Source organism: Alosa pseudoharengus, unplaced genomic scaffold (genome assembly GCF_046254945.1).
Source record: "Alosa pseudoharengus isolate Yale_2024_CS ecotype anadromous, Long Island Sound unplaced genomic scaffold, YU_APseudo_1.1 YU_APseudo_1.1_scf_6, whole genome shotgun sequence".
Taxonomy (NCBI): Eukaryota; Metazoa; Chordata; class Actinopteri; order Clupeiformes; family Clupeidae; genus Alosa; species Alosa pseudoharengus.
In genome coordinates this window covers 40,711,063-40,734,363 of record NW_027468848.1, presented here as the reverse complement: position 1 = coordinate 40,734,363, position 23,301 = coordinate 40,711,063, and the positions used below count along the sequence as shown (strand labels likewise).

At 43.5% G+C, this 23,301-nt stretch overlaps 1 protein-coding gene across 1 annotated transcript in view; it reads right to left on the bottom strand.

The window, feature by feature from the left end:
* The window catches only part of svopa (SV2 related protein a), a 104,613-nt gene that overhangs the window by 58,833 nt on the left and 22,479 nt on the right, over positions 1-23,301 (bottom strand). The window contains exons 2-7 of the mRNA XM_076269714.1: positions 10,834-10,997; positions 10,260-10,345; positions 9,877-9,975; positions 9,596-9,667; positions 9,305-9,429; positions 3,818-3,881 (exon numbers count right to left, since the gene is read on the bottom strand). Of these exons, the coding sequence (XP_076125829.1) occupies positions 3,818-3,881; positions 9,305-9,429; positions 9,596-9,667; positions 9,877-9,975; positions 10,260-10,345; positions 10,834-10,997 (610 nt within the window). The remainder of the gene's footprint in view (positions 1-3,817; positions 3,882-9,304; positions 9,430-9,595; positions 9,668-9,876; positions 9,976-10,259; positions 10,346-10,833; positions 10,998-23,301) is intronic.

Here is a 23,301-nt window from a genome sequence, read left to right as displayed (position 1 = left end):
TGAACTCAAACGATAGCCTACTCATCAAAGTCATATTTCGTGTTATCTGCAGCATTGTTTCTTGTGTGACATCCCTAACTGATATAGGGCCCTGTTTTCGTAATGCAAAACCTGGAGGAAAGTCTATAATCATCACGACACAAAGCTTATTCCTATCGTAGACTCGAGTCATGCCCATCTCTTTTTTTGAGCAACGCGCCAAGGGGTGTGGCAATTAACGACCTAAGGAAGGGTTTGATGCATTGTCTAAAAATAGCTATCGTACACTATCTAAAACACATTATGCCACTGACCAACAGAAATGGTCAGAAATCCATGGCGAGTTGTTTATATGTTATTTTAAAAGCGCATTATCTACAGTGATATGGGCAGGTGCAGAATGCACCCTGCTTCTCTCATCCACGAACGCGCACCAATGCACATCCATGCAAAACATTACAAACTAGATGTACCGCAGAGCGGTACAAAATATGACCACCGCCCAGTCCAGCACATTTTTTCCACAAAAATAAATCACGCTGAAAGGCCTATATGATTCTAACTGTCTCACTAAATTGCATTATCCACACTCAATTCTCACTGGTATCTGCTAGACAACAAGTACCAAAACATGATTAGTTCATAGATTTCACATGTAAAAATGATTTTATACAACCCCACCCCCATCTTGCCTGTTCATAATTCTGAGAAATTCTTGAATTGTGTGCATGTGTGTGTGCACACGTTTATGTTTATGTGTGTGGGTGTGTGTGTGTGTGTGTGTGCTTGTGTGTTTGTCTGCGTATGTGTGTTTGTGCATGTGCATGTCTACTGTGTGAGTATGTGTCATACGTATGATTACTGTGAATGTATGTGTGTGCGTGTGTATCTGTTTATGCACATGTGTGCACATGGAATGGGTTAACATGACCCCTGGAGGCAAACATACAGAAAAAATTGGTCATCCTAGGCCCTACGGTTCTCAAGATATTCACAGAAAACTGTGTCTGCCCTACCCTCCTTTCGGGGGGTCCAGTCCAGCGGGGGGGGCTACAGATCAAAACGAAAAACGATGGTTCCATGCTATCCATGTGGGGTTACATGCCCACTAAGTTTCGTGTACCCCGGTCTTTCAGTGTCCCAGGAATCCTTGTTGGTGTACGGTCACTAAATGTACACATAAATTATTTTATTGTAAGGCCCCCCATGAACGAAAGTTCACAAAACTTGGCATGCATTCGGAAGGTGTCATAATGATCCTACACTTTCAATTTCGTGCAGTTTTGACCATGTCAGCCAGAGATATTGTGATGAAAACACCTAATTTTTAGCTTTTTAATTTTTAACTAGGTGGCGCTATACATGAAATAAGTGGTAATGGGATGGGTTGACATGCCCCCTTAAGACCAACATACAAAAAAAAGGTGGACCTCCTAGGCCCTACGGTTCTCGAGATATTCACAGAAAACTGTCTCCGGCCACCTACAGGCCAGTTGGTGTATAGTAACATAAATTAATTTATTGTGTGGCCCCCCACGAACGGAATTCCACAAAACCTGGCGTGCATTCAGAGGGTGTCATAATGATCATACACTTCCAATTTCGTGCAGTTTTGACTATGTTAAGTCACAGATACCTGCGATTACAACACCTCATTTTTACTTTTTTGTGTTTAACTAGGTGGCGCTATACATGAAATGAGTGGTTATGGAATGGGTTGACATGGCCCCTTGAGATCAACATACAAAAAAAAAATGGTCCTTCTAAACCCTACGGTTCTTGAGATATTCACAGAAAACTGTGTCTGCCCTACCCTCCCTTCGGGGGGTCCAGTCCGGCTACAGATCAAAATGAAAAACCATGGTTCCATGCTATCCATGTGGGGTTACATGCCCACCAAGGACAAATTTCCCCGGAAATTTGGACATGCGAAAAAGAATAAAAAAAAAAAAAAAAGAAAGAAAAAAAGAAGAAAAAAAAAATCTGACTAAACCTATATGACCGCCGCTTCGCTGCGCGGCGGTCATAATTACACGATTGCAATGGGAAACATAATTAGAATAAAGATATAATGAAATACATCTCACAATGAGTAGTTACAGTGCCTATAAAAAGTCTTCAGCCCCATGCTAAGTTGACTAAAAAGAGGAATAAAAAAAATCATCTTTTGGAAATGGATCTTAATGCCTTAATCAAAAAATGAGGAAAAATCCAACCTTTAACGACACCAGTTTTCTTTGTGAATGAAAATTGTATCGTAAATAAATAAATGTTCTTCATTAAAATACAGGGTGCATACGTATTCATACCCCTATGTTGAATTCCAATAGAGGCAGGCAGATTTTTATTTTTAAAGGCCAGTTATTTCATTGATCCAGGATACTATACATCCTGATAAAGTTCCCTTGGCCTTTGGAATTAAAATAACCCCACATCATCACATACCCTTTACCATATCTCACGATTGGCATGGGGTACCTTCCATAAGATCATCTCTCAATGCAAATCAAACCAGCTATTAGGCTAACTGAAATAAAACCATCCCAATCTCTAGGTTAGGTATGCTTTTTAATTAAGGCATGAAGATCCATTTCCAAAAGATGATTTTTTTGGACTGACACCACGGTGAAGTTAGTTTCACTTTGTCAATGAGTTCAAATAATAGACGAGTGCAAATGTGTCTAGGCTATACTCTGATAGGTTTTAGTAAAGCATGATTTAGTGGAATAACTGGTCCATACGGTCTAGTGTTCAAGCAGATTCCTTCAAATACGCCGGTGACCATCAAAATACCGATGCGCTGTTTGAAGGATGTTAAAGGGAATGACAGATCACTCTCATTGGTTTAAAGGATGTTACGCACAAAACACGCCCATGACTGATTAAGAAACATAAGGCCCACCTTCTTGCGTCAAGCGCCGGACGTTTGATAACTACGTTTCATAACTACACCACACCCAATGTGGACTGGACAACCCACAAAATTTGTTTCAACTTTTTGCCAGTGACCATATGTTTTAGGCCGTCATGATAGAGGCCATAGAGTTCTGTCACGTGGAATAGCCGACTAATAATTTCTAAGAAACAAAATATGAAAAAAAAAACATTTAGACTTCAACTGTAGCCTGCTTTGCCCATTCCTGTTGGTGTTGGAGAGTGCTAATGTTGGTGCTGGAGATAGCTTACTATTGGTTTTTATATTGTTCACGTCACTATTTGCATGAGCCACGACTTAAAGACTTGTGTCTTTTGTTATGTTTTGTTATGTTTGATATTGTCGTAACGCCAAGACTAGAAAAAAATGACTCTTACAATAGATCGCTTACATCGCAATAAATCGCTTACAATAAACAATGTAGTTAACAGGAGCGCGCCGCGACTCCAGTGAAACTTCAATTATTTCATTCCGACTTCGGAAAGGAAGTCACCGACTGTGAAATGGCACGAAAATCGTGTAAGGTTGGCATTATCAAGACAAAATGGCATAACGCACTGGCAGCCGAATGTTCATATTTTTAAGACAAATTTGCTTAACGCACTGGCAGCCAAAATAATGACTTCAAATAATTTACTCTTATTAAATTAAGTCAAAGGATTGTACAGGAAAGCACTATGTAAGTGTCTTCACACTAAATACAATACCAACTAGATTTTTTTATCTTAATATATGATTAATAACACTTGGTTAGGGAAGCTGTTACCACAGAATTAGCATTTTGTGAGAGAGAATGTTGAAATCTAGTATATCTAGTAAGTCTGAGATACAGTCTTAAAGTTAATAAGCATCTGAATGCATGTATATGGTCTAAGTGTGTACATGTGAAAAACAGTACTATACCTCAATCAGTAGAATACATGTGGCCCTTGACCTCATGGGTAAGAACTCTGCATACAGAGTGACACTGTGGGGAAAGAGTGGAAATTGCATGTGTGGGCCTATAAATGCAGACTTTCGTTTAAGATGGTGGTGACTGGAAAAAGAAGAAGATAATGATCTGACTACACAAACAGTCCTTTTTAATATCCTATCTTTACACTTACAAAGGTAAAAACACTTTGGTTTATCAGCATACGTATAATGAGCCTAGTTAATGGCTTAAAAGAGGTACTTTGATTTAGTGAAGTTGCCCCCAAAGGCTATGCTATGTGCTATTCAGCTGTAAATGCATATTCTGGTCTGCAAAACTGCACCAATTGCTGAAACAACAACCTTGTAACAAGTATAAGTATATATGTATATATACTCTTTTGATCCTGTGAGGGAAATTTGGTCTCAGCATTTATCCCAATCCGTGAATTAGTGAAACACACAGCACACAGTGTACACACAGTGAGGTGAAGCACACACTAATCCCGGCGCAGTGAGCTGCCTGCATCAACAGCGGCACTCGGGGAGCAGTGAGGGGTTAGGTGCCTTGCTCAAGGGCACTTCAGCCGCGGCCTACTGGTCGGGGTTCGAACCGGCAACCCTCCGGTTACAGGTCCGAAGTGCTAACCAGTAGGCCACGGCTCCCCCAACAACTGTGTCTAGAAAGTGTTGTTGTTTGGTCGAAGTTCCGTTGTTCAAAACACTAGTGTTAATGACGTCAGGCCATTATAAAAAATAGTCCTGCACATTTACTAGAGCATCTATAGAGCTACATCATACATAGAAATGATTGAGAATGCACAACCAACTTATAATCAATGGAAGAAAACGTTTCTGTCATGTCTAAACACCATTACAACTTCCGTCATTCCACCCCCCGTAAATTTAAAACGTTACGATAACTTAAATACTCAGTTGGAAGGTGTTCAGGTATGAATATGGAAGGGTCAATCTAGCCAAACTAATGCAATTAAAACATTATCATCTGCAAAATATCCATCAACGCTTCAACGACTACTCTCGACCTGTCATTCCAACTGCCAAACTTTCCACCCATGTTTGCGATTGAGCGTTGGAACCATAGATACAGTATATATAATAAAGGCTAGATGTCTCGTCCGCGCTGCTGGCCAATGGAGGTCGATGTCTGCACCTCGCGGCTATCTTGCAACAGCTAGCTCATAACATTGTGTTTCAATGGTGCACTGTAACGGCAGGTAGTGACCTGAAGGTGTCATTGTTATAGCCTGGGAGCATTGTTCTGCCATAGTAGAAGAAGATATATACCTTACCAGATAGCTTGCCTATGACAAGATGGCCGCCGGTGATGCCGTTAGAGACTCCGCCATAAGACATCTAGGGCCAGATGTACTAACACGTTTGCGCCCACTTCAGGCGTATTTGTTTCGCAACGTGCGTGTAAAATCATTGCGAGGTATGTACAAACAGGCCGCAATGATGTAATGATGTCGCGGGAGCTGAACATGGCTAATTGCGTTTTTCGTGTCATGCATATGCATTCATGGGAGGATCCAGGGGAAAGTGGGAGTTTAGCATAAAAAGATGGGAGGGGAAGTGTAAAGACTGCTTAATTATGTATTCCGCGGTATGTAAAAAGACTGCTCCTGAAAGCGCACGTCTATTCTGTGCCTAATTACTTCCGCCTTGTAAAAGCAGGTGTTAATCCAATTTGCAGTTCAATGCGTCAATAAGAGAACCTTTCAAAGACAACAGAATCGCTATTTAGAGCACCAGTTTTGTAAATATATGTACTATCAAAAGCAGCCTTAACTTTCGTTGGCCTTTTGAATGTCTTACTTTCACTTTCACGTCATTCACTTTCCTACTTGCTAGATTTGACCAATTTTCCATAGCCTACGTGCACAAGTACTTTGAGTAAAACTACTGATCTTCATTATCTCCCTGCTTGTTGACATCTTATCATGTATGGTATAATTTCATGATGGCTAAACGTTTGATTCTTTTTAATGTTGTCATCAGTTAACTTCATTCAACTGCACTTGTATAGGCTCTGCCATTCAGTTGTGGACGTTCGTAAATTGCGTTTATGGGCGGAGAAAGGTAGCCTGGTGTTACCATCCTACGTACTTCCGGCCAAAATTTGATTTCAGCCTCGCACGTAGTCTGGCCCAATCCACAGTATGCGGTTCGCGTACGACCGCGCCAATCAGCGAACAGTTGAGTGATGACGCAGAACTTGCCTGCCGAGTTGCTTGTAGTCCAGCGAAGCTTGTAGTTCAACAGCACAGCAACAATGGCGACGGAGGAAGAGACGCTAGAAGCTATCTGCGAAGTTGTCGCAACTCTCGAGGGCATCACGCAATTAAAGCAGGAGCAAGAGGCTTGTCTTGTCAATTTTATAAATGGCAAGGACGTATAACTCTTCTTCCAACTGGCTTTGGGAAAAGTTTGATTTATCAGATGGTGATAGCTAAACCTAAACGCACAAGTGTACTACATGCATCACTACTTATCATGTTTTCAAATAAACGTTTGCTGCTCGTTATTCTCCCCCCTACTCTCAAATTACCTTAACAAAATCAATGTGGCATAGGCCTACTTAAGGAATGGAATGTTAGCTATAGCTACCCTACCGAGCGGGGCTCAAGGCGAGGCGGTGTGTCTTGACGTGAGCTAGCCGGTTACCGAGCGGAGCTCAAGGCAAGGCTGCTGTGATTGTGCTTGACTGGGACTAGCGGTTACCGAGCTGGGCTCAAGGTAAACCGCTCCGTGTTTGTGTTTGACAGAGGCTAGCCTGTGGCCGAGCTGGGGTCCAGGCGAGGCTACCGTGCTTGTGGACAGTAACGTTAGCCAGTCACCGAGCGTGGCTCAAGGTGCGTTGTTTTATGCCGAACAACTGTTAGTTTAACTGAGCAAGCTCCAGGTTAAATAACACGTAGGTCGTCAGTACAATCCAACTTATCCGAGAGTGTAGTCTGAACAGCCCGTGGAGAACAAAGTAAGCTCCGATGAAGTCACCGGGCTGCGTAGAACAACAATCGTCTGATAAGCGGCGAGAAGAGATAAGAGGGAAAACTGGCGTGTGACAAGAGCTGATATAATCTCGGCGACGTGACGCTTTTGGTATACAACTCTCGGTCTGTGGCTGGCGCAAGTTAGAGATATATCCACTACGAAGAGACTGCCCTGGCGGTCAGGTAGCCTGCATACTAGCCAGCGGTCTGTTTTACTACTGAGAGCAGAAGTGGGAAGCGTAAAAGCCTGAACTCCGGCGCACAGCATACGTCATTACCAAACGTTGCTGATTGGTTAAGGGAACTCCAATGATTTTAAACCTCAAAATAAGCATCCGCCCATTACGGAAACAGATTATTATTACTTTGTTCCAGACTGTATGACGAAGAGAAACGTAGTCACAGGCGGTAAGGACCAGGCTAGGAGAAAGGCAGAGAAAGGTGCAGTTTACACTAGTTTGATAAATATGACGGAAACTTGGGTCTGACAGCGTTCGCAGTCTGCGGTTTATCCATGACGCTGATAATGCTACGTTCGCAAATGTACGTACATCGGGCCCCTAGTGTTTATTATATATACACTGCTCAAAATAAATAAGGGAACACTTTTTCACAGGAGTATAGCATCAAGTCTATCAAACTTGTAAGCTATCGGCTAGTTGCACGAAAGGCTCCCGGTGAGCTTGTTTGTTTCCTGTGGAGCCAGGTGTGTTTGAACCTGCCGCTCTTCTGAATGTAATTAGTGTCTACACGTCCTTCTTTATCGTAACATTCTGATTCTCTAGGTGCAACACCTAGCCAGGTCCGTGTAGACACTAATTACATTCATCAATCATACGTTCAAACACACCTGGCTCCACAGGAAACAAACAAGCTCACCGGGAGCCTTTCGTGCAACTAGCCCATTGGTCTGGCCAGTTACGTAACAGAGGTGGTTGTGAATCAGTTTCACCTGCTTTGGTGTCATCAACAACAGGTGCACTATAGGGGCAACAATGAGACGACCCCCAAAACAGGAATGGTTTTACAGGTGGTGGCAACTGATCATTTTTCCATCTTTATCCTTCTTGAGTGATTTTTCACAAGTTTCGCATTTGGGTAGGGTCAGTGTCACTACTGATAGCATAAGCCAGTACCTGGAGCCTACAAAGGTGGCACACCAATACATTCCATTGCCAGGACTTCTGTGTCTCCCAGCGCAGTCCCAAAAGGAGATTCCTGGAGACAGGCAGTTGCTCTAAGAGAGCTGGGAAGTGTGGTAGAAGGTCCTTTACCCAGCAGCAGGACCAGTATCTGCTCCTTTGTGCAAGGAGGAACAGTAGGAGCCCTGCCAGAGCCCTACAAAATGACCTCCAGCAGGCCGCTGGTGTGAATGTCTCTGACCACACTGTCAGAAACAGACTTCATGAGGGTGGCCTGAGGGCCCGATGGTCTCTAGAGGGATCTGTGCTCACTGCCCAGCACTGTGGAGCTCAATTGCCATTTACCATAGAATACAAAATTGGCAGGTCCGCCATTGGCGCCCTGTGCTTTTCACAGATGAGAGCAGGTTCACCCTGAGCACATGTGACAGACGTGAAAGGGTATGGACATGTTGTGGAGAACGTTATGCTGCCTGCAACATCATTCAGCATGACCGATTAGTCGGTCAGTGATGGTCTGGGGAGGCATACCCTTGGAGGGACGCACAGACCTCTATGGGCAAGACAACGGCACCCTCACTGCTCTTAGGTATCGGGATGAATCTTCAGACCCATTGTCTGACCCTGTACTGGTGCAGAGGCCGCTGGGTTCCCCCTGGTGCACAACAATGGCCGGCCACATGTGGCGAGAGTGTGCAGGCAGTTCCTGGAGGATGAAGGAATTGATACCATTGACTGTCCCCCACACTCCCCTGACTTAAATCCAGTAGAACACCTCATATGAGTACCATTTTGAGTTGCTGCAATGAAATTTAGGCAAAATGGACTAGCTTGTCGCATCATTTTTTTTAACTTTTTTCATTGATTTTCGTGGGGGTCTTTGAATTCAGCCCTCTGTAGGTTGATCATTTTCATTACCAAAAAAATAATGTGGCAACCTTTACCCAGTACACATTACCCAGTGCATATCAGTATAGATATCCAGCATGAGTTTTTTCCCATTGAGATCAGATGTGTTTTCAAAGTGTTCCTTTTCATTTTTTTGAGCAGTGTACTGTATATCTATGGTTGGAACTACCCTTTCTAGAAACACCAAATCCAAGAATGATGGTTCTAACTCCAAAGTTTGCAACAGCAGTTAGCCAACGACCCTTTTTTAGAAACCCACCCCTGATTGGTTAGGTTTATCCAATTGTGTGCAGAGGCATTTTTTTCCCAGTTTCAGTTGAAACACTCCCCTTAACAGAATTGAGTCTTGCTACATCAGACTACTGATGCAGGTCTTTTCTTTTTTTTAAATGCTCTAAAACAACACTTACGATTGTGGTGCCCCTCCAATGCCAAATCCCACGAGAGCACGAAGGAACAGAATCCAGGGATAGATTGGAGAAAATGCACTGAGAATGCTGTAAAACAGTGTCCACAACACACTCATCCTCAGGCCCTGTTATACATACAAGCGTGCACACACACACACACACACACACACACACACACACACACACCGGAACAAATGGTTTTAACTCCTTAGTTTGTTGTTTCAGAAATTATATGATGAAAGTTATTTTGAAATATGTTAATGCAGCCTTCAATCAGAGAAGAGAACTCACTGTTTTCCGGCCATACTTATCCGATATGTTCCCCCATAGTGAAGAACTGATCATCATTCCAATAAATACAACCTAGTTAAAAAAAAGAAGAAGTTGAAATCAGAAAGTAAAAATAAATAACTAGTGGCAGCCAACTCTGCTGACCCAACTGAGTTCTTTTCTCCATCCTGAGACCCAAATAGCCATATAAACATTAATCGTACATCAAGGATGTGTTAGCTGAAAGAGGCTAGCTACCCCTGCAATACACAAAAACAAATAAAAAAAATTGCAAATTGTACCGAGGTGAGCAGTGCTACCTCCCAGCTGGGTAGTCTCCACTCACAGTGAAGCTGGGGAGCCAGTATACTGAGTATCATCATCTCCATGGCATCAGCCATCTGAATGATTACAAAACAAAAAAGGAAGGGGTTTCAGAAGTGTAATGCAGAGAAAGGCTAAACAAAGTTTTGTCAGGATTTCCTTCCATTGAACCAATAGAGGAACACAACAAAATAATGATGATGAAAAGTTTATCAAATCAAAACATTTGAAGAAATGAAATCATTGGTCATTAACTACTTCATGTTACTGGGTCCAGGCCTCTTGTTAATGACCCAGCACAATGTTGTCCATCTCTCTTTGTAATTTTGTAATATGTAAATTAACACCATGACCATCTCACCCATGATAGTCCAGTGAGGATAGACAACTTCCACTGGAAAGTCCCAAAGCCAATGGCCTCAACTGCATCTTCCACCATAAAGGTATCTAGGATGAAAGCAAACATCATACTACATTTTCGCTGGAAATTGCATACGCTGGATTTGATATGGAAACCCAGAGGTGTCATTGCACATGTGTATATCCACAGGATATGCGCTCATTTTACTAAATTGTGTGATCATTTTACTAAATCATGCTCTCATTTTACTAGATTGTGCTCTCAATTTAGTAAGTTGTGCGCAAATTTTACTAAATTGTGCACTCATTTTGCTGTCGTCTCAATTTAAATGAGCGCACAATTTAGTCAAATGAATCGACAATTTAGTAAAATGAGTACACAATTTAGTAAATTCTCGTATAATTCTTATTTTGTATAACTCTCGATATACAAAAAATCTTACAATGACACCTGCCGGGCTCTAATCACTCAGGTCATTGCATTCACTAAGCAGAGACATTTCTACACAATGTTGAAACAGCATTGAAAATCATAATTTAGTCAGGGCTATAGAATTGTTTAATTCTTGTTGTACCATCAGTGGGATTGGCAAATTCCCGCGGAACCGAAGCACCATCAGCCAGGCTAGGGCCAGGTTCAAGATCAGTTTGGGAAGTGTTCATCTGGACATCTTGTTCCTTGATTGTATGGTCATCATCTGAGCGAGAGCTCTCACCTGTCCGGCGAAACTTCACCACACTGTAAAATGTTAATTAATAGAATAATCCATCAGTCAAGAGTTGTTGAGAATCGTTTACTTCATGTACTCCTCACAAACATAGTATAAGAATAGTGCCACCGCAGCAGCAGGAATATATTTTCCAAACTACGGAAAGCCCCGAGGGGATATAATACTTTGATTGTCAATGGCAACTCAACAATTTTAGCTGCCACTCTGAAATTGCACTGTAGAGCTCCCTCTAGAGTCGTGATATATTTATATTTGATTGACTGAAAATCTTTATTGACGTATTTTGTACAAAGGATGATTCTTATATAAATAAATCAATAACTAGATGTACCGCATAGCGGTACAAAATATGACTCAGTCCTGTACATCCGTTCCACGAAAATAAATCACACTTCAATTTGTCTCCATATTTTACTCCATCCCCCACTCTTGAAACTTTTGTGTATGCTTGTTTGGCATGCCTGAGTGTGTGTGTGCGGCTGCACAGAAAGTAGCCTACTGGTGCTGAAAAGGTGAATAGATTGTAGAATAGCCAAAGAAGATGTAGCATTGTTATAAAACCTTTAAAATCTCTAAACAATCACAAGTAGGGCAGTTCATCACAGTTCATCCATTGCAACTGGATTGATGAAAGGTCACTTACACCTGTAGGCTACATTGTATTTGGGAAAAGCAAAAGGCATCAGCATAATGTTATTTATTTATTTATTTATGAACAAAAACATCTCTGTCAGTTCCATGCCGTTTTCAACAGCTATCAAAAACAAAGGTCATTTTTGGATGGATCAAAGGTCAATTTCACACCGGAATTCTCCTTTAATATACAGCAAAAAGAATGATGGACCTAAGATGCTTCCCTGAAGGACCCCACATGTAAGTGGAAGAAGTGTTGATATAGTTCCACTTATTCTCAGCCCCCCAAAGAAGACTGGATCCATCGTAGAGACGCATACTGTAGTTAAAACCCAGGGCTCTAAGTTTGACTAAAAGAATATTGTGGTTCACAGTGTCAAATGCTTTTTGGAGAACCAACATAACTACAGTATAGGTTACGGCAGGGGTCTCCAACCTTTTTGGGAATGAGGGCTACCTGAAGACCCGAAATCATATGGAGGGCTACTCATTTAAAACAAACATACCCTCACCCCTTTTTTGCGAGGGTAGTCCTCCTAAATAATAGGCCTACTGTATGTGATTTTTACTTTTAAATTATCAATATTGTGCAGGCCTATACATCTTTATATATTAAGCAACTGTATTTTCAAATTTAATATCAATAACCTATGCAACACTACCAAAAATTTTGTTCAGTTTGTTCATTTCATACTTTGCATGGGGAATCTAATCTATTTTTTTTTTTTACAAAAAAAACTATCTTTTTGTGCAATTAATAATTTGGGTTAGAATTTGTACCCAATTTATACCCACCCACCATTATGAATTCAGGGGTTGTTTAAGTTCTGATTTCAGTGGACAATTCGGTTTTAACATTTCAATAGTAATCGCCCACACCACCCTAACATATGAAAACTCATTTGAAAGTTATTGCACACCTGAAATGATCGATCTGACAAAAAGGGTAATGCACAGTCCTGCTCAGTCATACATGCTATAACATTTTCAGCGCTATTATTCGGCAGTTGCCTAGGAGGAGAAAAGGCCTGTGAGCTAAAGCCATTGTTTTTCAGTCCTTGAACAATCATGCAAGAACCGTATTTGACGAACATGGAATGGCCACAGAACTTTTGAAGATATGCTTCCATTGGCTACACCAGACAAGCAAGTTTTTTCCCCCTTTACTGTCTATGCGTGCGAGCATCGTGTATGCGCTCCGCTTCCGTTGTTGTTTAAAGATTGAATGGGAAACGGATTTGGAGCCAAAGGCTAAAATTTAACGCAGCTACAAAGGTATCACCAATATCAATTTAATGTTACAGATGTATGGCTACATACATTCTTAAAATGGTTCTGGTCTAGACTTAAATATCTATTGAAAACTTCACAATGGAGCGTGTTTTTAGAGCGTGATCTGCAGGCGACCTGTTGGCTATTTTTAGAAAGTGCGCTGGGGGCGCCTCATAGCCGTCCCGCGGGCTACCTGGTGCCCGCGGGCACCGTGTTGGAGACCACTGGGTTACGGTATGTAACCCCGGTTCTCTGAGGGAGATGAGTGAGACATCTCACTATGGGACACGCCTCTTGCGTGGTAATTCGCTGAAGCCCAATTCACCGTAACCTATAGTTCTCTTTCGGTCGATTCGCTCGACATCTCACTATGGGATATAGAAAGCGCCCCAATTGCCAGGCTAGCTTCCCGAAACAGGCCCAAGGCAACAAGAAAGTCGCATCAGGTACTCGTCCCCAGAACTGCATGCTCTAAAGGGGGAGCCATCACATCCAAACGGTAAAACCTGACAAAAGTGTCTGAGCTCGCCCAACTCGCAGCGCGACACACGTCAGACACAGACACGCTGTGTTAAAGAGGGCCCAAGACGCAGCCACAGCTCGGGTGGAATGCGCCTTGACATTAACCGGGGGTTGTAGCCCCTTACTCACATAGGCTATAGAAATTGCCTCTAAAAGCCAGTGAGAAAGTCTTTGTTTGGACAAAGCCTGACCTCGCAACGGGTTGGCAAAGCACACAAACAACTGATCACTCCTTCTGAACACCCTAGTCCTGTCCATGTACACTCCTAAAGCACGGACGGGGCACAAGGAATAAAGCCAACGATGCTCAGAGGAGGAAAAGGGGGGCGGGTGAAAAGCATGAAGCTGAACCAGCGCACAGCTAAAGTCATTTGAAACTTTAGGAACAAATGCCGGGTTAGGACGCAGAGTTACCATAGAATCCCTCACTGCAAACTGAGTGCGTGCAGGATGCACAGATAACGCGTGCAGCTCTCCTACTCGCTTGGTGGTAGCCAATGCAAGCAGAAGTGCCGTCTTGTAAGACAGCAGCCTCAAGTCAGCCTCCTGCAGGGGCTCAAAGGGGGCCGCACACAATGCGTCCAGCACTAAGGAAAGGTCCCACGGTGGCATAACAGGCCTAGACACCGGCCGAAGACGCCTAGCACCTTTCATAAAGCGACACACCAACGGGTGAGATCCCATCGCTATTGTGCCAATGCCTATGTGGCACGCAGATACAGTGGGCATCGCTTTCAAATGGCCACTTCAGTCGCGCATTACGAGGCGTGAAGCTGCGTGAAGCTTTAGTACCACTTTCAGCCACTGTGCGTCGCTCTGCCACTGTACATCGCTCTGTCAGTAGCCTGACTGCCGCCCCTTCTGAAAAAGCAGGAGGCTACCAAACATAATTGTTACCGAGAGGAATCCCAGCCTACGAATTCAATAACAAAATAAATCATGCATAATTAAACATTACCTCATTAAGGCTACTTGGGTATGGCTTAAGGCTTGACTACACGGTGGTAGCGAAAATCGAAATCTGCTATGTTATTGTCAGTGTTGGGGGCAATGCAACTACGCAAATCAAAACAGTGTCTTAATTTACCCCTACTTCTTGACTGCAATGTAGTCAGTTGACTGCTTGACATGTCATTTTTATTTTTCTGTTTCTGTACAATAAACAAATACATCTGCTTTATGCCGCAGAATTACATTCATATTTGGCTGACTGCAGACGCGCCACTTCCCTTCCCGATATTCCAAGATTAAGATAGTAGCCTATACAAAAAGCATAGGCTACTATCATAAAAATTCGTTAAAACGAATAGCTATTTGCAATTTGACAAAACACTGGTCCTCATTTTGCGAATGCGAGGACGATATGAGCCTGTTGCATTTAGTTAGATGTCCGAGTCACGCATGTTTGAAAACCACTGGCTCGTAATCACAATAATTTAACACACGACAGTTGGATAGCCTACTTCATCATGTCCCCATGCCTACATTTTTGTGAGTAGCATAGAGATCGTTAAAAACAATAAAGTAGCCTATGTCTCTCCGTTTGGGACATCGAAAACGTATAGCCTATTTTTAATAGGGTACCGTCGGAGATGCTGACTGGCAAAGGCCTCGGGATAACACGTTATCTCCACTATCATCAGTAATGCCCCTTGATCAAAGTGGGGAATTAAATAAAAGTTTGAGAACCACTGGGTTAACAAGTTACCTGCAGTCCAGAGCAATATTCTGATGATCGGCGATGATATCGGCAAATGTTTGTTTTCCAAAGTAAGAATTTCACTTGACCATGCACCTTCGACAATGAATAGCTCATTACACTTGTTACTGTTAAACGTAGGCCTAACTGGTATCATTACAAACATTATTCTGTGTCCTAAAACTGGCATATTTTATGGCATTGTGTCATGTAAATTCGTTGCAAAATCTAGAGAAATGTGTGAGGTGGTCTGGTCAGCGGGGGACAATTGAGACACACATTGGATTGTGTTATTACTTGAACATTCCACACATATCCACAGCTGTGGTAGGCCTATCAGGGGCAGGAGGATTACTGTTAGCGCAGGCTTTATATAAAAGTCTTCAACAGAAGGCCTCGAATGCAGGCTTGCCCTGTGGTTTGCGCAGCCTAGCCTACAGTAAATAACAGACCCGCCACAATGTGCGGTATGATGCTTTTTTACGAGCAAGATGTTTTTGGTGCCCTACGCACACTGCATGTTCTTAAATAACAATAATCATCAGTAATATTCGACCATTCATTTGTGTAAATGGGCAAGCGTGACCACCTTGATTGGCTGATGATTGTAACGCGGGCATGATTCCAAACACCTCCCTTACGATAATGAGTGACAGGTGACAGGTCTCAGAATGCGTGCGCTACACAAGGACGGAAGATGATGAATAACTGGGGCCGTAGGCTATTCACAAAGGCTTTTATCTTACCACTAGGAGTAGGCTAGGCTACTCCTAAATCGCACTAAAAGATTTTAGCTTGGAGTTTTCTCTTAAAAGTTATTCACAAAGCCTTTCAGACAACTCCTAAACTAGGAGTGAGTCTTCGTTGCTATAGATGACGTCACTACTCATGCACGAGCTTGACTGAAGTGACCACCTTGATTGGCTGACGATTGTAACGCGGGAATGATTCCAAACACCTCCCTTCCGATGATGAGTGACAGGTGACAGGTCGGAGAATGCGTGCGCTACACAAGTAGTGAGAAGGAAGATGATTAATAACTGAATAAAAAGGCCTAGCCTAAATGAATAATGAGTAAGGCAAAACAAATAGCCTAGTAGCCTAATGAAACATACGGATTGATGTAGTATCTTTGTAACATTATTAAATTATTCTGTTACTATGCCTACGTTTGCAAAAGAGAACATTTTAATTTGATGCACAATAATGTTACATTTAATTTACATTTTGACAATGATTAGCCTAGTTTTGGTTGTTGTTGGTGGCGTTATTGCATGTTAGTTATGCCTACAATGCAAAATTGCTTCCTCACTATTGAAAGCTGCATAGGATTTCAAAACACGGCAAAATGCCGCAGGTTTGTGAATAGGTGTGAGTTCTTTTAAGCTGTCAGAGGTGGGAAGGTGTGATTTGTTGGGGGCAGGGCCGAATTAACTGGTCACAAATGTCTGATGGCCCCCCTTCCCCCCCAGCCAACGTGAATCGGGTGGTCAGTTAATAGGCTGAAGATTTTTCCTGCCATCTAAGGCAGCGGTCCCCAAACACCGGGCCGCGGCCGGTACATTCCTAACCGGGCCGTAGCCTACGACATGAGTTTTAAAAAAATGCATGCAAACTAAACTTAATTTTATTCGCAATAATGTCACGTTTTTACATGGCATAGGCCTATATGCAGTTGTTTGATTGCACACATGTTTGCATTTTGCCAGGTCTATTTTCTTACGTCTGTCCCGCCTTCAACACTTTACATATTGCCTTCAGCGCTGCGCAGCCTCAGGTCAGCTCACTTCACTTGATCAGTTCTTGGCGAACGGTAGTGTCACACGAAGTTAGCTAAACTGCTAGAATGAGCATCAAAAAACAAGCATCTTTAGCAGACACTGGCCAGGGTGTTTAAGTTGCGAGAGCCGCTGCAGAGATTTCTTACAGAAAAAAAGTCACCGTTAGCTGCACATTTTAGTGATGAGGACTGGGTGTCAAAACTCGCTTACCTATGTGGCATATTTGGGTTGCTTAATGACCTCAACCTGTCACTCCAGGGGAGAATGACGACTGTCTTTAAACTGGCAGATAAAGTCGCTGCATTTAAAGCCAAGCTTGATTTGTGGGGACGAATGGGGACGGGGTGTATTTGATATGTTCCAAACAGTAGTGGGGGTTTTGGGAGAGACTGAGGCAGGGCCCTTTCTCTTGCAGCTGGTGCGCGATTACCTTGTTGCGCTTTCAAATGGAGTTTGAGCGTTAGGCTACTTCCCATCCTCCAAAGATCCACGGCAAACCAATGAGTGGGTCTGCAAGCCATTTGTCAATATCCCGAATAGTCCTAACATGTCAGCGCAGGAGGAAGAGCAGTTGATCGAAATTGCAAATGACGGTGGTCTTAAGAGTGTGTATGAGGAAACCTCTCTGGCGGGTTTTTGGATCAAAACCAAAGCAGAATATCCCGAGATAGCCGTAAAAGCGCTGAAAACGTTGCTACCATTTCCCACCACGTATCTATGCGAGGCCGGGTTTTCTGCAATGACTGCAACTAAAACCAAATTGCACTAATCGACAATTGCACTAATCGACTGGACATTTCAAACACACTGAGGGTGTCACTGTCTTGTTGCAGGGAACAAGCACAGGGCTCCCACTGATTATATTCATAATGCATGTTTAGTTCCCATGTTTTGTTCCCATATTTTGTTAAGCATGTTCACACTTGATAGATGTAGCTTGAAGTTGTTCAATTTTCATAGTTCATATTGTTACATTTTCACTTCTTCAAGTTCACGTTTTTCACGTTTTTAAGAGTTCGTTACCTTCACTGTTCATACATAACTGGAGCTAGTTCTTTTCAAGTAATGCATGCACAACACATATGGAACATGGAACCCCCGAACCCCCAATACCCCCCCCCCCCCCCTCCACGGTCCGTGAAAAAAAAAATGGGAATCAAACCGGTCCATGGTAGGCTACGTAAAAGGTTGGGGACCCCTGATCTAAAGCACGAGCGCATCTGTGAGGCCAAGCCTCACCAAGTAGCTCGTTTGTTTACAACTACATTCCATTTAATTAAACTGCTTTATAGGCTATGCCGAAATAGTTGTCAACATTTTGAATATTAGTGTCGGGTGAATTGAAATGTTCTCAAAGTAGCCTTATGGCTGAAAGCTGCTTGGGATCCCCCCGTCAAGCAATATAACCATACAAACGCGCTTCCTGCACTCATTGTTTCAAAAAACTGAACTGAAGAGCTGTGGACGGCACGGCACGGTATGCCCAATGAAAATAAATTAACGCAACGCAATGCAACACAACACAGACACCGCTTCTCTCGCGTCAGTCACTGACATGAACAAAACACAGAACCCGCTTCTCTCACGGCAGTCAATGCAGTAGCCTAGAATAAATGCATGGGGAAAAACACTTCCCCATGACAAAGACATCGTAAAACACTGAAAGTTAATATTTTGTCACTAGCAACATATCGGAACTCCCCCTATTACCGTCGGTCCCGTATTTCCACCGTCTTGCGTGTATGTGTCACTATCCATTTCTATACAAACCAAGACAGCGGACTCCTAAAGAGACGCAACCACCAACACCATAGGTGTATCTAAATTAGCTATGTACCAAAAATGACATTTTACCGTGACTCAAAGAGCTGTAAACAGTGTTGTAAGGCTGCGTGTACACAACCGCTTGGAGCTCCAGTGGAATTTTAATTTCACGACAAGAATTCTCGGTCTAACCGTCCATGTGCCGTTAAGAACCAAACCAGATTTTGTTCAAATCTACACACCTATGGCTACTGAAAAATGTAAGGTTAATTTAGCAAATGTTATTTTGAAGTGTTAAAAAACATCGTTGTTTTAGAATTTCTGAACAAAAGTGGTGATAATTGGGGGTGTTACGATACATCTGTCCTTTGTCAATGTGTTATGTTCCAAGTAGCCTATGCGTAATTCTGCTGTCTAAAGTTGTATGTTTATGACATTCAAGCAAGGAAAACGATGATTTGAAGACATCTGTTTCGTTGGAATGGCAAGGGGTAGCAACAGGGCAACACAGAGACAGGCCCGATGGCAGGGTTGTTATGAGAGTATTAAAATCTGGGATAGCCTATTCTACGGCAAGACAGCGGGGGAAAGTTAAAATACGTGATAAACACGGAAAAAGTGCATTGTTTCGGTCCCCATGCACAGGGATTATTTGTCATATTATTAATCACATATGATTATTTGTGAAATTGTGCAAACAGGCGCAACACATTTGAAAAGGAAGGACTGGTAGCATGCAAGCTCACGAAAGATTGATTTAAGAACGTTATCACAGTGTGTGGCTGTGGCGCAAAGCAGCGCGGGCGGAAGACGGCAAGGGGAGGGTCATGTCTTTTTTAACAATTCTGTCGGAGGGTCATTGAACAATTTCTAGCAGGCAAGGGAGGGTCATGCAACTTTTGACTGAAGCACTCAAAATTCATCCGGTGGCCCCTTCAATAAATAACGAACAGTCCCTAGATTGCTGCTGGGCTATATGTCTTGGTTCATGTCCGTTCACAACTCATTGCCGTCAAACGCGTAGCCTATCTCGCGGTTGCATCCATTACAAACAAACATGCAATGTGAACGTCTGGGATTGGGAAGAGCACTACATGCTCTACTGAATAAGCACGAAGTCAAACCTTTAAATGAAAAACACTCTTTAATAATCAAAAAAATAAACCGCTAATGAAGTAAACGTGTGACCTTAAAAAATCGTTTATGCCTGTAACTCCGTGATAACAGGACGTAACAGGAAGGCATTTGGCTGAGCAACGAGGTTAATATGCTCTATATTTTGTCCAAATGATGTCTGTCTATCATCGTTGCACTCGGAGAAAACCAGAATGTTTAATTTGTCCTGCGTTTCTTCTACGGCTGCAAACGGGATTCACTCGCAGTTAACCAAATATTTCTTTATTAGGGCAGGGCAGGCATATTTCTGGCTATTAAATTATTTCTAAACCAGTCTGCTAAAGTCTGTAGTGAAGTCTGTGTAGGGTTTTCCAGGCTCCATTTCTTTTTACGAGACACCCTACTCACTTGAGCCATCTACCGGTTGTTTGGGTTGTTGCAGCGTCTCACTGGGAAAATACAAATTAAAGTCGCGTGATACCGCGTGATCCCACGCGCGGACCGCGAGTGAAGCTGGCCAAGTCGAAGCACTGCCCACTGTATAGCTGCCAGATAAACTTTAAGACTACGTTTACACGAAGCAGGGTATTTTCCTAAACGAATATCTGGCCATCTACGTTTGCAAATAAAACTGCATGTACACGAGACCGTTTTTTTTTTTAAAATGTGTTTACACGAACCCGTGTACATACATGCTGTCATGAGCACGCCAAACCACAGTGGCAGTCTAACGATAGCCTCAAGCTCACATTAACCAATCAGAACCCTGAAAAGTCGCACGTGAGAGCATGTAAATGTAAACATTGGTCGCACATTTGGTGTACTTCTGTTGCATACTGTGACGTTGGCTGCCCAAAACTCCGTTTACCACAGTTTAGAACCAAACGCATAAACGGAGTTTTCCCCAAAAAACACTTTGGCCGGAGTTTTTTTGGATAACCGTTTTACGGGGCGAATTCTCCGTTTGCGTCTAAATGAAAGGCTCAAACGTAGGGAAATGTCTTCGTTTATAAAAATACAAATGCTCGTGTAAACGGGGTCTAACTGTAGAAAAGGCTTTGCCCTGGTCCAAGAGCTCCTGTAAAAAGCAAAGCACAACTGGAACAGCACATTGGTAAGGTAACTCTTGACGCTCCTCACACCAATGCTCAAAAACCCTCCATTTCAAGTCATATAAAGACCTAGTAGAGGGCGCTCTAGCACTCTGAATAGTAGCAATCACATTCAAAGGCAAACCAGCTGAGCTTAAATTGAGCCTCTCACGGGCCAGGCCCAAAGAGCCCACCTGTCTGGGTGAGGGTGGAACATTTATCCCCTCGCCTGGGAGAGCAGGTCCCTCCGTAGTAGGAGGCGCCACGGTGCGGCATAGAGAAGCTGAGCTATTTCTGCTAACCAAGGACGTCCCGGCCAAAAGGGGGGCTACGAGAATCATTGTCAGACCCTCTGTCCTTACCCTGAGCAGTGATGGCAGATTGAGGCTCACCGAAGGAAACGCGTACAGCAGAACGTTTGGCCACGGGTGTGCCAGAGCATCAGTGCCAAGCGGCGCCTCGCTCGCTGTTAGAGCAAAGAATAGCGGACAATGCGCGTTTTCTGGCGATGCGAAGAGATCTACGGCAGCCCTGCCATAACGCATCCAGATCCACCACCTCCACCACCTCCGGGTGAAGTCTCCATTCCCCTGGGAGCGGATGGCCCCTGGACAGCATGTCCGCACCTGAGTTCAGGAGTCCTGGCACATGTGTTGCCCGGATGGAGAGAAGACGCGCGCTGCTCCACAGTAGCAGTCTGCGGGCCAGGCTGTGCAGCTGAATTGAGCGCATGCCGCCCTGACAATTCACATAAGCGACCACTGTGGTGTTGTCCGTCCTAGCACATGAAGGCCTTGGAGGAGCGGGAGAAATTTGTGAGTGCGAGGAACACCGCCAGGAGTTCCAGGCCATTTATATGCACACCCTGCCGATGAGGAGGCCATAGCCCTCTCACTCCTCTGCCCTCCATCAGAGCACCCCAACAGGTCAAGGAGGCATCTGTAGTCACCACCTTGCGTGTGACAACGCCGCCCAACACACTCTGCGTGAATGTAGTCGGGCCCTCCACTGCCTGAGCGTGTGTTGGCATTCCACTGTCACCACCACCCGGTGTTTACCCACGTTTACCACGGAGGGCGTTTACCCACCGCTGAAAATCCCTCATGAAAAGTAGACTCAGAGGTACTACGTTTATGACAGATGCCATCAGACCTAGCATACGCAAACATAGGCGATATGACACTTTCTGATTCAGTCGAAAGAGGGCCAGGCACTGCCGGAATGAGAGCATACGTTGGGGAGACAACGTTGCGCGGCGTGCAACTGAGTTGAGATTCACTCCCAGAAACACAATCTCCTGTGATGGGGTGAGAGAGCTTTTTTCGCTGTTTATTCTGAATCCCAGGCTGCAAAGGTGGGACAGAAGCAGCTCTGTGTGAGACGCGGCCTGCTGTCTCGATGTCGCACAAGACAGCAGATTGTCCAAATAGGCCAACACCCGTATTCCCCTCTCCCGCAGTGGGGAGAGCGCCGCCTCCACGCATTTTGAAAATATTCGTGGACTTAGCGCTAGTCCGAAAGGAAGAACAAGAAATTCGTAGGCCACGCCCTCGAAGGCGAACCTTAGAAACTTCCTGTGGGGCGGAAAGACCTGGATTTGAAAGTAAGCGTCCTTCAAATCCACTGAGGTAAACCAGTCGTTCTGATGAACAGAAAGTAACAGGGTTTTTTGTGTCATCATTCTGAACGTTGTTAGATTTTAGTGGTTTTCTGTATGTCATTCTTTTGGTTCTTTGTTTAATACTGCAGAAACTGTGGGGACAGAAGGTTTATTGTAAGCAGACAGAATGTTGTCACCTTACAATAGCAAATGGTGTACCTAACTAATTGTTCCCCCACAAGAGACGTCTTAATTGAACAAGCCCCCCTCCCCCCTCCAATTTGACCCCAGACGTGAATGTATATTCTGGTATTATAATTAGCCAGGAGTTTCCTAGTTCTTTGCTTCAGTTTCTTACCTTGGCTTCACCTTGCAACATTGTGCTGTGCTGTCCAGAACTCTGTTGTTACACCCAGAATAAAGAACTATTCTTTCGCAAGCCAGCCTCAAGTTTTTACCTGCTCTTAACTACACTGGCATCTACTCGGTCAACTGTGTCTCCATGTGGAATTAAGGAGACAATTTTATTAGCATTCTTCAACGTGAAAAGTCTGAGATAAGAATTCAGTGCTCTCAAGTCCAAGATGGGGCGAATGTCGCCCCCTTTCTTTGGAACAAGGAAGTAACGACTGTAAAAACCTGTCTGGCACTCGTGACTGGGAACCACACGAATCGCACCTTTGTTTATTAACTCATTGAGTGCCAAAAACATAATATTACGTTTTTCCTTCCCATGCGTTGAGTGGCAAAAACGTAATATTACGTTTTTAGCTTTTTTTTTTTTCATTACGAAACTAGACACTCCAACACACCTTACATGTGATTTTGGGAACT